A 15,753-nucleotide genomic window follows, 5' to 3' on the forward strand; every position below is an offset into this window, starting at 1 on the left:
TCAAAAGAGAACCGAGATATTGAAATTAGTGCCACTCAATTTGCTCCAACTCCCTCCAAATGATACTAGTAAGCCTCTTCAATCGTGTGTAAATTGCCAATTTGATGAGAAATCTAACTGATTTAATTGTTGTCTTTTCTTTATCAAGTATTATATTTACATATATATTTTTTAAAGGGAGCAACAAAGACCTCTTGAAGGGGTGACGAAAACTTTTTTTGGTCTACCCTCTAAGAGAGAGACAATCGTTGTGTACGTCCACAGCTCCACCATGGCAGCAGCTCTTACAGCGTTTGACCGTTATCAGTAATGAAGACTCCCCCTATAAGTAGTGATGTGTCTTGTCATTAATTGCACATAATATGCCTAAAAGAAATATTGTAGAGATATTTATTTTGTAATTGTGAAAAAAGCTAAACTAAGATATTCATGCTATACTTACAAAGCCTTCTTAGCAGCATCTGCTGGAGAAACTCTGTTTTCTCTGTTGAATCTTTGTCTTTGAGGAGGAGCTCTGTTTCTTCTGTCTTCTCTGGATCTGACTCTAACAATTCTGGCGTGGATAGCACAAGAGACACAGTAGTGCAGCTTGTTGTAGGTCTTTGGTAAAGCGTACTCTGGATAAACTGAGGCCTCGGACATATCTCTGATAGCGGCAGCTTCAACAATGTTTCTGATAGCCATTCTCTTGATAGCTTTGTCCTTTGGAACACATTTGGAACAGTTGACACATCTGACTGGTTTGACGTGACCTCTACCTTTCTTGTTTCTACCGTTGGAAGCTCTCTTCTTTGGCATTTTTGCTAACCTATGAAAACAATTCAGTTGTTAGTACTTCATTCGCTTTTTCTCTAGAAAGTTGTGCGATGCTTTCACTGACTCCTGGGTTTCTTCACTTTCAGCCAAACCTCTCTGCTGTTTTATTTCACCGATCTTGGAACCTCTTTCATAGCTTCTGCTTCACACTGCTTCTATTTTATCATATCACATACTATTAAAAGACTATGGTTTCTTTGTTATGAACAGTATTGAAAACTTTAATAATTGTTTAGTATTTTCACTATATACTTGCTGAACTCCAATCCGATTGCAATGCCTATGCCAATGGGCTATCGCAAACTGTCAAAGGAAACGAATTTGCTCTCAGTCCAGCTCCACCACCGTTACCGCCTGCCAAAGAGTGTTGCCAGGCAGAGTGTTGGGACTGACACATGATGAGGTTCCTTCTGGACACTGTTTTTCCCGGGCCCGCAAGCCTGCTGCTGGCAGTGGTCCCAGGCGGAAATGACAGTTTGGCATCTACTGGTGCCGCGACACCGGCCGCGCGACCCACAGATCTTTGCCTTTTGCGTCACTTCGTTTTTGCGTCACTTTTTTTCGCTGCTCGCGCAAAGCGGTAATGGCAAAAAGTGGTCACGTTCCGCGATAATGGGTGTGCGGATGCTTTTCGATGGTGTAAGGGCTAGCAGTCACATATCTGTGTCTGGGTAACCCCGAATGTATTAATCCTTTTCCTTTCCTACAGCTTCAAGTAGTGCATACTATGCATTGATATATGGCTGACACATCTGACTATTATGAATTTGTGACCATATTGCCGATGGACTGTAGCCAGAGATACTGAGAATAGTGATAATAATATATAATGTAAAATACGTAATGTTTGGAATTGAACTGGACAAAATCCTTCCTGCTCTATTGCTAAATAAAATTAATTGTTGATATGACATGAATTCAAAAAATTTAGAATATAAAAGACGATCAGGAAAACATGATCACGGAGTATGTGAGGCGACGACCATGATTCAGATTACTGAGTGTTTATTTTTATTTTATTTCGTTTCGTTTTATTTTTCTAATGGTGGTCGTCCTCGGTTTCAACACCGACCTTTTTGAGTTTGTAAACGCTACCACACTCCCAACATCTTGCTTCTCTACCTTCAGTAGCCTTCAGCCACATGATAGTATGGGAGTCGGCTGGAGAACCGGTACAACCAATGTAACGGTAGTCGTCATAGGATTCAACAACGATTGGGTCTTTCATGGTGCCCTTTCTTGAGGAATCAAGCGGCTTCAAGTCGAAGACTTCGATACCCTCCAATTTACCTAACAACTCCAATCTCTCTAGACCGGTAGCCTGCTCCAAATCGGTAGGAATGTTTCCTGGTTGAGTACCTGGACCGACCAAAGATTCTGATCCATTAACTTCTGCTAGGTTCTTTGCTGTCTTGATGGTTGGTTGTTTGGCCTCTTGCAAGACTCTTGATGTTGTGATGAATGATCTTCTACAGATTGGAGAAACCCTTGCAGTTCTAGCGACTGGTGTAATAAAACGGAACGACTGACGTAACATTGATGATTATAATTATAGTTGTTTTCGAGTTGAAGTTCTGGTTAGGTATTGCAATCTATCCTATCCAATTAGAAATAATAAATAAGGGATTGTATCACGCTCCGATGCTGTAGCTAAAATGTATTTTTGTAACTCGTTATACGTTGGAAACTCGTTATTATATCAACAGGCAGCATGCTAGGATCGAAATCGGTTTTATCGTTAATTAGCCTTTTCTTTATTATCAGGGGAAAAAACCGAAAATTTTCAGAATAATATGCCGACTTTTTCATCGCGCCAGACGTCGCGTCTCATTTAATAGGACAGGCCACGTCGGTTTTTTTTCAAATTTTATTGGCCAGACGTCACGTGAACAAGCGTATCATCATACAATACAGAGACGCGCTGTAGAGGTGCTATATATCACGGCAATTACAGTCTTCTATAGATATTACACGAGTATTGGAGTCTTTTATTTCAGTTTATTACTATCATTATTGCTCACATTAATCTACTAGTTAGTTCTTCTCTTGTTAGCGTCCAAACTTGCGTAACTCCATGTAGCGACAAAATGGATAAACCAAACCGGAAAAAGCCATACTTAGCCACATTCCGAGATCACCCCCAAGCTCACCAAAATGAGCAGCTACAGGTCCAACCCAGTATACTTGTGCCATACCTACGACGACACCAGCTACCCCACATAAAAATGCAAAAGTGGCGGCGTAACCATGTGTCAGTACGCTATAATTATTCCACATATCCCAGTTGTATCTATGTTTTGCCGATAGGTGTTTTCTCTTGATTTCGTGCATATTCACAGTTTTCTTCTTTATCTGTTCAGAAGTACCAACCTTGATGGATTCATGTTCAGAATCCTCAGAATCTTCCCTGCAATCCGGAGGGAATTCAAGGATATAAAGATGCAGAAAGTACCGTCTTAATATCACATTCTCTTCCAAAAGTAATACAAAGTAAATGCTTAACCAATATCCGATCATTGGTAGAAAATTTCCTAAGATGGTACTGAAATGATTACGACCCACTAAGGCACAAACTAGGTAGACTACCGTGCAAGCGATGGACCAAAACCAACGGGGTACATGAGATGCAAACACCGACGATAACTGAATGGAAAATGCTGCGGAATATGTGTTGATGATATTGTTAGAGATCAGACTTAAAATTAAAACAACAACACAGAATTTACCAAACCCATTCCAACGCTCAAAACCAGCATGTAACAGTCCCCCCATACCGTAACTGTTGTATTGTTCTGTCCATGGTTCATAAGTCACAGCAATCGCGGCTAAAAGAAGACCTAAGACACCCACGTAAAGAGTTGGAATAAAAGTACCGAAAAAAGTTAGCATGAAAACTTGGTATTTTGGAGCATCTTCTGGGAATAGAATATAGTAATCTGCTGCAATAGAGCCCCAAGTTGAAGTAATACTGTAACAGAGTGAAAAGAAACTCATCCAATTTCCTTTTATCGTTGATGGCTCAACTGAACTGTTATCGATGTTATTTACTAAACTGAATTTATCGCTCGATGAAATGTATAGTAGTGTGAAACATGTTAAAACTGGGACCGAGATGTAAGATTCCACTTTTAAAACTTGCTTTATACCGAATGTTGCCACTAAGAAGGAAAATACTGTTACAATAATAATACCAACCCAAAGGGGAATCTTTTCATCGGAGATAGAGCTTAACATTTCACCTCCCACAACACAATTCACAACAGACCAACCCATAACACCAATAATGGATGCTAATGCAACGAATTTCACAAACCACCATCCGAAGAGAAACCTCGCAGTAACCATTTGCCTACAGCCAGATTGAGGGCCCATGATAGAACAGTATGCGGCGATCAAGCATCCAATAAACATAGAAATGATACCAGAAACCAATGATTGTTTGAAGGTAAGCTCAAATACTAATGGTCCAAGAAAGAATGATGACATTGACGACAAACTTCCCGAAGCACTCAACCATAAACCAGCCACATGTAGAAACTGTCTAGCATAAGTACCACGTTCATATGGTGCAATACGATTAATACCAGTGGATTCTACCCCGAACGAATCTAACTTATCAGAAACTTTCACGAGGCCCCGCCATAGCTTATTACTAGACTTCCCACTTGGCTTCTTCTCTAATATTTCTTCGTCTTTTATAGAGAGACTTGTCGTTTTTGTTTCAAACGTTTTCCAGTTGTTAGAGGACTCTTTGATCATCTTGCACTGTTGCCTCAAAATCCTGTGCTAGTCTCAAAGTGCATCAAAAGTATAGATCTTATACTGACTACTCTTCTTTTAACATATTGACTCATTGTTTTTTTTTTCAGGCCCGCGCGGGGCTGAACGCCGTCTTTCAACTGTTGCCAGAAACCATGCAAGTTCGTAAATTTAATTTTTATGATGATAGTGGACAGTATCCTTTTATAATTCTCCGCGACCTACACGCGAATTGGAACAAGATTCCTATGAATGAAGTATACAAAGTTCTTTGATCTCGAACAAGTGTTATGAAACTAGCTCTTTTGTTTGTAAATAATACAGGAGTCAAAATTCGAATGCCAACTCACAATTGGAGCGACGAACAAACCATCGAGCAACGAATCATAAGAGTATATGCTCAACAATTGTTGGAATAAGAGGAATTGTGAATTATACACATAACCGCTCGCATTGCTGCATTAAGAGGACCGTCATCCCATCGAGTTTCTATTCAACTCTGCTCTTTCTGTTGGCATGCTCTCCGGTATGGAATACAACTTTTCTTTTTGATTCTTCAAGCTGAGGAGCCTTTCAGTTCCACATCTGTGCGGGCTATGTGCATTAATAGATCGACTACCCTTGAAGAATACCCAAATTCATTATCGTACCAGCTACAGATCTTGAAGAAATTTTTATTCAGTTCGATTCCAGCCAAAGAATCTACAATTGACGATCTAGGATCCGAAATAAAATCAGAAGATACCAATGCCTCGTGGGTAACGCCTAATATACCTTTCAGATCTGTATTGGCATGATGTTCGAGCGTATTTATTATTTCTTCATATGAAGTATCCCTTCTGGTCCGAAAAGTTAAGTCGATCAAAGATATGTTGATAGTGGGGACTCTTATCGACATACCAGTGATTTTTCCATTTAAATTTGGTAAAATCTTTGTAACAGCTTTGGCAGCGCCGGTTGATGATGGAATAATATTGCCTTGGCATGACCTGCCACCCCTCCAATCCTTGCCGCCACTTGAAGTACCATCGACTGTTTTTTGAGAAGCTGTGGTGGCATGAACTGTTGTCATAAGAGCATCTTCGATGGTAAAATTATCGTCCAGACACTTCATTAAGGGAGCTAGGCAATTCGTAGTACAGGAAGCATTGGACACAACAAAGTCTTTTTTTGGATCATACTGATTATGATTTACTCCGTAAACATACATTGGTGCTGTATTAGAAGGTGCTGTAACAATAATGCGTCTAACATTCTGATGTCTTGCAGCACTTTCCAACTCTTTGAAAATACCCGTAGCATCAATGACATAGTCAACACCTTGAGACTGCCAAGGAATATTCTCAGGTTCTCTTTCGCGGGTGAAAATGATTTTCTGCGAAACGCGACTGCCTTCATCAGTCGGAGGGGGGGTTACGGTGATTGATGTTTCATCATAGCTTACAGAACCTGCATATCTTCCATGAGTAGAATCGTATTTGAAGAGGTAAGCAGCGTATTCTGGAGTTGTTGATGGATTATTGATCAGCTTCACGGAAACCTCTGGATGGGACAGCGCTGCGCGCAAAACAAGTCTACCGATACGCCCAAATCCATTGATACCAACATATATCTGTTCGTGCGTTTGCAACATCATAAGCGACTGTATGCTTTCTGGGTGTCCCGGGTGTCGTGGGCACTTGCTCGACTACAATGCGAGGCGGTTTTCAGAAAACGAGAAAGAGAGAATTCAACAACATCCCAATTGTTATCTTTTAAACTCTTTACCTTTTTATACGTTATTTCACATCAAATATATTACATATAAAGATCATCTAAAGGTTTCGGACCCGGACTTTCCTAATCGGGTATTACATAAGAATGAAATAATTATTGTGGGGTAGTATTTTCAGGTATCAAACAAGCAGATGTAATCTTCGATAGGGCCAGTTCGCAACTCTGATAGAAAACTTCTTGCGTACTGCTTCCTGTATGAGGAGTGATACTGGTGAAAAAATCATGTTCTGTGAAAATATCATCAACAATGGGCTCGTTCGCAAAAACATCTGCACCAAAGTGCCTTAGTTGACCATTTTGTAAGGCCATGGTAACATCATGCATATTAACAATTGATCCTCGTCCAATATTTATGAGCACAAGATTAGGTCCGTCACAATGAGTTAAAAAGTCCGCATTGATAAGATCTTTTGTTTCCGCTGTGCCCGGTAGGGCAACGACTATAAGCTTGAACATTTTGAGTTTCTCATATAGTGACTTGTCTAGGGGATGATAATTCCAGTGGTGACTTTTTTTAATCTCGACACTTTCCTTTCTCTTGGAGTAGTGAACTTGCATACCTAAGCCAAACTGAATCTTCAATCCAATTTGTTTGCCAATGGACCCAAGACCCAAGATCAAGCATTTTTCACCTCTTGGCGATCTAGCCATCCATGTAGAATTAATAGCCACAAACTCGTGCCCAAATGCGTATGATTTTTGCTTGTTAGCTAACTGTGCCCTTGCGATAAGCGTGTCTTTATCAGAGAGTAACTGATTTTGTTGTTTGGAGAATTTTCTAAAGCCTTCTAATGTGTGCCAAAGAACGCAATCTGCCACATCATTACCAACTTGATCTAGTTTCATTGGAGGATCAAGTTTTGAATCCTGATAATTATAAAGTTGTATATCTGCCTGATTTAATGCATCAATATCAATACCATTATAACCTCTAGAACAAACTGCGATACACTTTAAAGTTTTGGTTGGAAAACGAGAATCTTCAATCATAGATTTTGTTAATCCGCCTATTGGTGTGAATTGAGGATAACCACCATAAATAGCTTGAATATTATTATTCGCATGTTCATTAAGAAAATTGAGGAAATCTTCTTTGCTGCTCAATTGATAATAAATCAGATTAAATGAGTCATTGAATGCTTTACTATTTAAAATCTTCGAACTTTTATTTGGTTCTGCAATGAACACTATCGTAGGATTACCCATTGTGCAGGTACCTTCATTTCACCTGACATGGACAGCTTTTTCTTTCGTGCTTTTTTTCTTGAAAAGTTAAAATCGAAATCCACTTACGAAGGAAGGACCTTTTTTTTGTTGTACGTATATATATATATAAATATATAAAATGCTTAAAAAAAGACAAATGCTTTACGGGACGGGGGAGGCAGTGTTAATATTAATCAATTACAATTTCAGTAATCGGTTATTTATTTTGTTGTCCTTCGCAATTAAATCTTGGCCATAAAATTCATCATAAATGCTTCGCTTTTGACTTCCAACTTCACCAATAGTGTTCAAAGCCTTATGTCCATTCAACTTATTGAAAATACATTTGTCATTATCCTGTAACTCTAGTACGTCTGCTTCAATCATTGCATTCAGCAAATCTTTTTGAAGATCTACTATATCTTCAATACCAACACAGAGCCTAACAATATCTTCTGGAAATTCACGTTGCTTTCTGACTTCTGGATCAATTGAAGCGTGAGACATCTTACCCGGTAATGATAAAACAGAATTAATACAACCAAATGAAAGAGTAACATACCAAACTTTGAAGGCTTTCGAAGCGACAATCCGTTGGGATAGTACCGCAGAACCAGTTTCAAAGGCTAACACGGCACCAGGCCCGCTGTTGAAAGACTTATGCAACTCGAATTGGGGATTTGATTTTAAACCAACATATCTTGTCTTTAATCTTGGGTTTTTAGCAGTGGGTTTGAAACCGCAGCAGTCCTGCAACCATTTTGCCAGAATCATCGAATTGTACTGCTGTTGATATAATCTGACGCTTAGAGTTTTTAACCCACGAATCAGCAGCCAAGAATCCATGGGAGACAATCCTGAACCAACAGCGTTAGTGACAAAATAAATCTGTTTTGCCAGTTCTGGTGTTTTTGTAACAATGACCCCAGCCATAATATCGTGGTGCCCATTCAAGTATTTCGTTGCAGATTCATAAACCACATCGGCTCCCAGTTTAATCGGATTGCAGTTCATACCGCACATCATTGTGTTATCAACAATAATGTGCGTGGATGGAGAGTTCTGCTTAATAAACTTGAAGATTCTTGGCAAGTCAACCACTTTGCACATGGGGTTCGTTGGAGACTCCAACAGTACAGCATCGACTTTGTCCAAGGACTGGAAAACTGTTCTAAATCTGTCAAAATCTGAAGTGTCCACATGAACCGCACGAGAATGGCATCTCGAGTCAAAGTAAGCTAGCAAACGGTCCGATCCACCATATAAGTCATCACCGGCTATTATCGTGGGGACGTGCGTAGCCTTCGAGAGCACAATCCCGCGAAAAATCGAGTCTAAAGCCGTCATCCCGCTGCTCACTGCAAGCACCTGTTCCTGAGGAACCTCATACAGTTTGCCGATTTGCAGCTGCAAAAGTGATCTGGTCGGGTTACCCGACCTAGAGTAATCATATGCCTGGTCGTCCCTATCTAAATCCACCTTGAAGGTCGTGGACAAATACAACGGGTGGATAGATGCTCCATGCTTATCCTTGGTTTCCAGGTTAGAGACCAAGCCTGTTGTCAACGACTGTTTGAAATCTTTAACCATGTTTGCTATCTGCGCTCCGCCGTGTGTTCCGCCGTGTCTTCTGCCCTCCGTGTGCGCAAAGTGCTACGAGAACTTGATCTTGTGTTATCTGCCTGCTCCCTGAGAGAGAACCGTTGTGCATCGCTACAGCACCGCGTACTTATATATACTTATATATGTCATATATGTCACCCAGTATCAGATGTGAAACCATAAAAACTGCTCGACGGTATCATCTGTGTCATATAACACCGCCCACCGAACAAGCTCCCTCAAAGGCCACAGACACGCGATCTGAAAGGTGTAGATGATATGAGGAAAAGACGATGAATGTGGTTTGTGTGGTGGTGGCCCTCCAGAGCCTACAGGCTGCGAACAAAGAAAAGATTAGACGGATCAACTTTCGAAATGTCGGAGAAGTATCGTAACACCGCTTTGACCTTTTTTCCATATCTCACCTTTCCAAGCGGTGTTATACCATATCATTAGGGACATTTTCCTTTTTGATTGGTTATGCTGTGGCTGCAAATTCCGTGTGACCGAGACGCCGCCGATGGCACGACGGGGAGGCGGGGAACAGGCGCGGGTACGGCCGGCCGGGTAAACGCCCGAGGCCGGGCCACGCTATGTGGAGAAAAGTCACGATGCCACAGCGGAACATCGCACATGATATCACCCGCGGTTCCCAAACTGTCGCGTCCCACGGCAACTTTCTGTATCGCTGTGAACGGCCTGTCCGAGACGCGAACAGGGGCAAAATGGCCCGGTGCACGTGCCGGACGCTGATCTTCCATCGCATGTGGGACGAAACACTTTTGAGGAATTCCGGGTTCCTCTCTCTGCGACTGTGCCTCTTTTCGGGTATTATCCCAACGTTTGTTTCTAAGAATACAGTCGGATCCCTATGTACGGGCATACGTATGTTGTTTACGTAGTACTGCAATCGCCTCCAGATCAAAAGCACTCTATTTTCACGTTGCATTACAGCTACCAGAACGAACGGTTTCTTGTCAAGGTGGCGTAGTCAGTGCCATTACGGCAAGTTTGTCAAGTTCGTAGATTCTAGCAACACTAAACGGTCGCCAGCGATCCCTGTTCCCGTTCAGGTAGTGTGATATTGGCGTGGCCTCTTGTCGCTGAACCGCCTTCGCCTCTCTGCCGCTCTGCCTCAGCGTATCTGCGTCTCTTTTTGTTGTTATTGTTATCTTTATTGTCGCGCGTGTATCAAAGTAACTCGGCATTTGTCGCATGATCCGTAATTGCATTTTAGCATATATAACCTTAAAGACGCATGGTTCATTTGGTTACCTTCTTAATTTGGCAGTCGTATTTACTGATACCAGTTCAAGTTGTTATTCACGCATTTTGGCAGTTTTCATATACAAGAGAGATATACAAGTGGGCTATACAAGTGGGCTGTAGAGTTGTTTAATCCTGCAACACGCTCATTCTATTCCGTTCATTATATTGAGGACTGGTGGGTGCAGAGAGATCAGTAGGTAGGGAACAGCTATCATTGCAATGTCATATATGATTGATTTACCCTTGACGAGGGTGGAATCCAACGGCACGGTCGTGAGTATGGGGCTGGACCACTACAATTTGCAGCTTATACCAAACAAACAGTTGAATGAGCAGCACCCAGGGCAGAGCTACCAGGGCCGGAGCGACCAAACGGTCAACAATGATCTCACGGGCAATACGATGATTGCGACAGCTCGGACTGGCAGCGAGAGTTTAAGCGCGCTCAAGAACAGCGCTTACGCCAATATCAGCGCCAACAACAGCAACAGTAATGTTGCCTTTCAGAGAATGACAATGTTCGATGATTTTTTTGATCTGCATAACTTGCCGGTTGAAAGGAAAGTCTCGAACAATAATCTCAGCACTAGAAATCTCGACACGGAGCAGGAGCAGGCTCAAAGTCGAAGGCTTTCGATATCAGAATACGACGCTGATAATGCAGGATATTACGAATACGAGTTCTTGGGGAACAATCGCCTCGTGGCCGATAATGATGATGATATAATGATAAGCGATAATGAACTGTCAAACGTTAACCAACCGGCAAACCCTGCGACCCGAGACGTCTTTCAGTTCGAGATGAACTTTGATTCAATTAATAATAATAACAATAGTAATAACAATAATGATAATCATAATAATAATAGTAATAGTAATAGTAATGACAACACAAATGGTAGTGAACAGGTTTTCTTACCGCGGGATCCAATTTTAAATATTTACAATGGGATTGAGCAGCAATCTCCACTGCCTCAAAAGAAAAGGGTCAAGGACTATTTCAAACTGAATATATTTGGTAACAGCAGTAGTTCAAGTGGTAATAATGGCAACAACAGTAATAACAGTGATGAAAAGAGATATTTTTGGAGTAGAAATCCCATGAAGCGGAAAAATAATATCGCACTGCATAGAAGCGGTGCTATCGCGTACGATGATGGTGAAGACGATGCTGATGTCGATGACGTACTCGTCAGCGATGGCATTGAAGAGATAGAAGAGGTGAAAAATCTCCATGATATTTTTAATGTTAGTAATGGGATTCAAGTTGAGGAAACCGTTATAAACCCATCTCAGCTAATATCACATCAACAAGATTTTTACTATGATAACAAGAAGAGTAGCGTAGATAACGAAATGGATGATTACGACTACGACTACGAAGATGACGAGGGTCTTGAGGGTATTTCACCCACTATACAGCCCATGGCACAGTTGACTGTGTTCGGATCTGTCGGTGACATTAACTCTGCAAACTCAAACTCAACCTCCTCTTCCATAACAGCAGTAACACCAATACCGGCTGCAACGGCAATAACTAAAAAAAAATTGATAAATATGCCAAAGACAAGAGGTAGAAAACAGTCACCAATTCCTGATGCTTCAAAACATTTTGCTTGTGAATATTGTGATAGAAGATTCAAGCGTCAAGAACACCTAAAGAGACATATTAGATCCCTGCACATGTGTGAAAAACCGTTTGATTGTCATATTTGCGGTAAAAAATTTAGTAGAAGTGACAATTTAAATCAACATATAAAAACTCACACACATCAACACTAGACATTCCAACTACCTGACCTGAGTGAGGCCAGATCGACATCCTTCTGCCCTCACTCAAAACATTTATAAAAAATTTCTATAAATTGCAAAATTGAATTTCAAACTCTTCAAATTCTTCAGGAATTTCGAGTTCTTTCTTAATCAACTTTGATTCAATATGATACTTTTCACTGAAATATTCAATTATGATCTCAATGTCATCTGCAAAGGAGTTAATCTGATCAAGTTGTTTAACGATACTCTCTCTCTTTTCTATGATACTCTTATCGCTCCATCTGCTTTCAGAAAGCTGCTGGAATCTCAACTGTAAAGGTTTTAATTTTTCTGCAATTTCAGCACTCTTTCTCATTTGCTCTTCTCTATCAAATACGACAGAGCCTTCGGAACCATATGACAACATACATCTATCAGTATCTCTTGTTTTCTCGAGATTTTTCTTCATTTCGCTAACTTCCTGGACAGTGGTATCGATTTGTTTACTAAGCCTCAAGCAATTGTCATAAATTTTCTGGAAAATTTGGTTTTTGAAACACCAGTAGACATTAATATTGCCACATTTTTCAACTGTTATCAGTCCATCTTCATCAATCATCTGCTGAATGAGATCTTTCACTATCATTGGCGACACCCCGGCACACTTTTTTGGGACTAATTTCTCTAGCTCCTTCATAGTGTAAAAAGAGTACTCGTCCTGGAAGAATTTCAAAAGACGAGCTTTTTTCTCTTCCATGGTAACTACCACTCTCTTGGGCGGCTATTTCACAAACAGGCCCTAGACGAGAAAAATATCGTCCAGGACAAGTTAGGAGTTAGTAAACATGCTTTAGTCCCTTTGTTAATACCACTTAAAACGTACCATTTTGAAATTCGGCTAACCTTCACGATATGCTCCGATACCAATGAAATAAAGCTAAACTATTTCATAACAGAAATTTATATATATATATTTTTTTGTTACAGTGTTTTTTTATTTGCAAAGCGCGTACATCTCAACTAAACATAAAAAGGACTGGAAGAGAGAGAAACAGAGTAAATCGCAATGGCATAAAAGAATTACACAGTAGTTCCGTATATATCATCATCTTTGTCTAACCATCAAGTCATTAGTTATATATACACATCTTGCACGCAAAAAGCTGCAATTGTAGAGCAAACTATAACTTTATACGGAAGTCCGAGTATCCGAGCGTGATTCATGGGCTGGTTCCAGGGCAAATAGGGCGCAAGGTGCAAGAAATGCTGTACGTCAATTAGGCATTGATTAGGTCAGGTATGTGGCCATAAACGTAACCAAGAAGTAACAGCACCAAACTGTTTTACGAACTGGAAATGGCATACGGTAAAGGGTTTGCTATGGATAGTAAAGAGGTTGAACGGGAACTCACCGCTCTTGTGAATTTACCTGAAAATGCAAACAGATGTGGAGAATGCGGAAGCCTATTTCCCACATGGTGTTCGATAAACTTGGGCGTGTTTCTGTGTGGTAGGTGTGCCTCAGTACATAGAAGAATCCTCGATCCCGATCGTGAAGGTGAAGGTGAAGGCGAAGGCGAAGGCGAAGTTGCGTGGTCCAACGTCAAATCATTATCGTTACATCGTTGGAGGGCAAAAGATTTGCAAAATCTGTCAAGAAGCGGAGGAAATAAGCGCAACAAAGAAATTTGGAATTCAAAGAAACAGCCATTCCCATTTGATGGTGATGAGGATAAACTGCAAGTTGAGCATTTCATTCGAGACAAGTATATATTGGGCAAGTTCAGGTTTGACCCAATAGATCCCGCAGAGTACGGTAATACAAATAAAATGAGTAGGTCGGATAAGATCCGGGACAAAGTTCGTAGCAATAGTTTTGGAGGAAGCAGAACCAGATCAAGAGAAGGTTTCAGTTCTTATGGGTCAAGTGATAATCTTCCAAGCCTAAGTGGCCGTCGGGCAAGAGATTATGAATTGAGCAGGTATGCTAAACAATTAAGGCAAATGAAGGAAATGGGGTTCAACGATGTCGACAGTAACGCTGAGGCGGTTTCTTTAGCTCATGGTGATATAAACAAAGCAATGGATATCCTGCAGCGGTATGATTCGAGGCCTAGTCGGAACCGCAGAAGTGAGAGCTCGTTATCTAATTCCAGAACAAACCTGTCGTCAGGGGAGTTCGACTCTCACTTCGGTTCGCAGGAAAATATCAATTCGAGTGCAAACTCAGATGCGAATCCGCCATTGCCAAGAAGACGCCCAAAGACCGCAGGTCCGCAACCTGCTCTCTTTGATGGTTTGAATGAAAGCGGACCAATGCTAACTGGTGGTCAGAGGCCGCTGCAACCACAGCCGGCTGTATTTGATGGATTTGACGGTTTCGCACCTCAACAGTACTACGATCCCTCCACAGGAATTATCTACGTTGACGAGCAACAGCAGCAACAATTACAACAAGCACAACTACAGCAGCAACTACAGATGGATCAACAACTACAGCTACAACAACAATTGCAGCAGCAGCAACACCTCCAACTACAACAGCAGCAGCAGCAGCAGCTACAAATGGCTCAACAGCAGCAAATAGCTCAACAGCAGCAACAGCCTTATATCGACAAGAATGCCCTGATGTCACTGTATCAGCGCCCTGATATGTACTCTAGCCCAGTGGAGCTTCAAGCAGATCAGCCGCAGCATCAGGAGATCATGCAATTACGGCAGCAGCAAATGCTCCTGACGCAACAACAGCAACAGCAACAGCAACAGCAACAGCAACAGCAACAGCAACAACAACAACAACAACAACAACAACAACAACAACAACAGGCCTTCCAAGGCTTCTATTAGTCGTAATATGTATATGCGCATTTATATTTTAGTTGCGTCTCCTCCGAATCGAAACTTCTGCAGCGTACGTACCTGTCAAGATATATGGAATTGTCGTGATTCTCCTGACAATATTTCGATGGGACTGCTACTACAATGAAAACCACTAGAAGCAGTACTTGACCCGGATACAGAGCACATATGGTAAATGGATATGTTCAGTAAGCGTGAGCTCGTGATTTAGCTCTTGAGCAACGCAAAAGGGCTTTCCTTGGTAAAATATCGTATCTCTTAAGGTCCCGGCAAGATAGTTACAGAAAAGATTAAGATCTCAATCTGCTTGAGCCAAAATGAATGCAGTAATTTTGATACGCACTTAAATACCAGATATCAAGCGTGTTGCTCAGTCTAATACTGGTTTAGCACCAAGTCCTTCTCTTTTACATCACCCTTGATAACTTGTTGTAATGGCGAGTAGACATTGTCAAAGGAAAATTCACAGGCCACCTCATGACTCTTGATAGCCTATCAAGCATGTGAAGGAGCAAGGCGTTCTTATATCACAACATATATAGCACGTTAAGGGCTCTTCTGAAAACCCTCAGGGAGCGTGTCTTGTTTTTCTATCGTAGCCGATGACTCATTAAAGGGCGAAGGCATCGGTGACTTTAAAACAGTGGCAGATGGAACCTTTAGATGATCTGTAAGATAACCAATATAATGGAGACACACGCATTCTGATTG

General features: G+C 41.2%; 10 protein-coding genes across 10 annotated transcripts; 2 read left to right on the forward strand and 8 right to left on the reverse strand.

Annotated features, from left to right (window-relative positions):
- Positions 1-438: 438 nt before the first annotated feature.
- RPS26A (40S ribosomal protein eS26) lies at positions 439-798 on the reverse strand (the record flags this gene model as incomplete). The annotated part of the gene is made up of 1 exon (XM_037290128.1): positions 439-798. One exon carries the CDS (start codon positions 796-798, stop codon positions 439-441), a length of 360 nt encoding a protein of 119 aa, XP_037146023.1.
- A 1,057-nt stretch (positions 799-1,855) lies between these two features.
- On the reverse strand, positions 1,856-2,353 carry COX4 (cytochrome c oxidase subunit IV; the record flags this gene model as incomplete). The annotated part of the gene is made up of 1 exon (XM_037290129.1): positions 1,856-2,353. The coding sequence occupies one exon, from the start codon at positions 2,351-2,353 to the stop codon at positions 1,856-1,858; it is 498 nt and encodes a 165-aa protein (XP_037146024.1).
- Positions 2,354-2,865: 512 nt separating this feature from the next.
- TPN1 (Tpn1p) lies at positions 2,866-4,575 on the reverse strand (the record flags this gene model as incomplete). The annotated part of the gene is made up of 1 exon (XM_037290130.1): positions 2,866-4,575. One exon carries the CDS (start codon positions 4,573-4,575, stop codon positions 2,866-2,868), a length of 1,710 nt encoding a protein of 569 aa, XP_037146025.1.
- Positions 4,576-5,131: 556 nt separating this feature from the next.
- Positions 5,132-6,211, reverse strand: HG535_0G01850 (type I glyceraldehyde-3-phosphate dehydrogenase; the record flags this gene model as incomplete). The annotated part of the gene is made up of 1 exon (XM_037290131.1): positions 5,132-6,211. One exon carries the CDS (start codon positions 6,209-6,211, stop codon positions 5,132-5,134), a length of 1,080 nt encoding a protein of 359 aa, XP_037146026.1.
- Positions 6,212-6,444: 233 nt separating this feature from the next.
- On the reverse strand, positions 6,445-7,557 carry HG535_0G01860 (putative hydroxyacid dehydrogenase; the record flags this gene model as incomplete). The annotated part of the gene is made up of 1 exon (XM_037290132.1): positions 6,445-7,557. The coding sequence occupies one exon, from the start codon at positions 7,555-7,557 to the stop codon at positions 6,445-6,447; it is 1,113 nt and encodes a 370-aa protein (XP_037146027.1).
- Positions 7,558-7,755: 198 nt separating this feature from the next.
- Positions 7,756-9,147, reverse strand: STR3 (cystathionine beta-lyase STR3; the record flags this gene model as incomplete). Its single annotated transcript, XM_037290133.1, has 1 exon — positions 7,756-9,147. One exon carries the CDS (start codon positions 9,145-9,147, stop codon positions 7,756-7,758), a length of 1,392 nt encoding a protein of 463 aa, XP_037146028.1.
- Positions 9,148-9,637: 490 nt separating this feature from the next.
- On the reverse strand, positions 9,638-10,108 carry HG535_0G01880 (uncharacterized protein; the record flags this gene model as incomplete). Its single annotated transcript, XM_037290134.1, has 1 exon — positions 9,638-10,108. The coding sequence occupies one exon, from the start codon at positions 10,106-10,108 to the stop codon at positions 9,638-9,640; it is 471 nt and encodes a 156-aa protein (XP_037146029.1).
- A 539-nt stretch (positions 10,109-10,647) lies between these two features.
- Positions 10,648-12,210, forward strand: COM2 (Com2p; the record flags this gene model as incomplete). The annotated part of the gene is made up of 1 exon (XM_037290135.1): positions 10,648-12,210. The coding sequence occupies one exon, from the start codon at positions 10,648-10,650 to the stop codon at positions 12,208-12,210; it is 1,563 nt and encodes a 520-aa protein (XP_037146030.1).
- Positions 12,211-12,286: 76 nt separating this feature from the next.
- MND1 (Mnd1p) lies at positions 12,287-13,069 on the reverse strand (the record flags this gene model as incomplete). Its single annotated transcript, XM_037290136.1, has 2 exons — positions 12,287-12,964; positions 13,067-13,069. The coding sequence occupies 2 exons, from the start codon at positions 13,067-13,069 to the stop codon at positions 12,287-12,289; spliced, it is 681 nt and encodes a 226-aa protein (XP_037146031.1).
- Positions 13,070-13,539: 470 nt separating this feature from the next.
- On the forward strand, positions 13,540-15,030 carry GTS1 (Gts1p; the record flags this gene model as incomplete). The annotated part of the gene is made up of 1 exon (XM_037290137.1): positions 13,540-15,030. One exon carries the CDS (start codon positions 13,540-13,542, stop codon positions 15,028-15,030), a length of 1,491 nt encoding a protein of 496 aa, XP_037146032.1.
- Positions 15,031-15,753: the final 723 nt, after the last annotated feature.

Source organism: Zygotorulaspora mrakii, chromosome 7, assembly GCF_013402915.1.
Source record: "Zygotorulaspora mrakii chromosome 7, complete sequence".
NCBI lineage: Eukaryota > Fungi > Ascomycota > Saccharomycetes > Saccharomycetales > Saccharomycetaceae > Zygotorulaspora > Zygotorulaspora mrakii.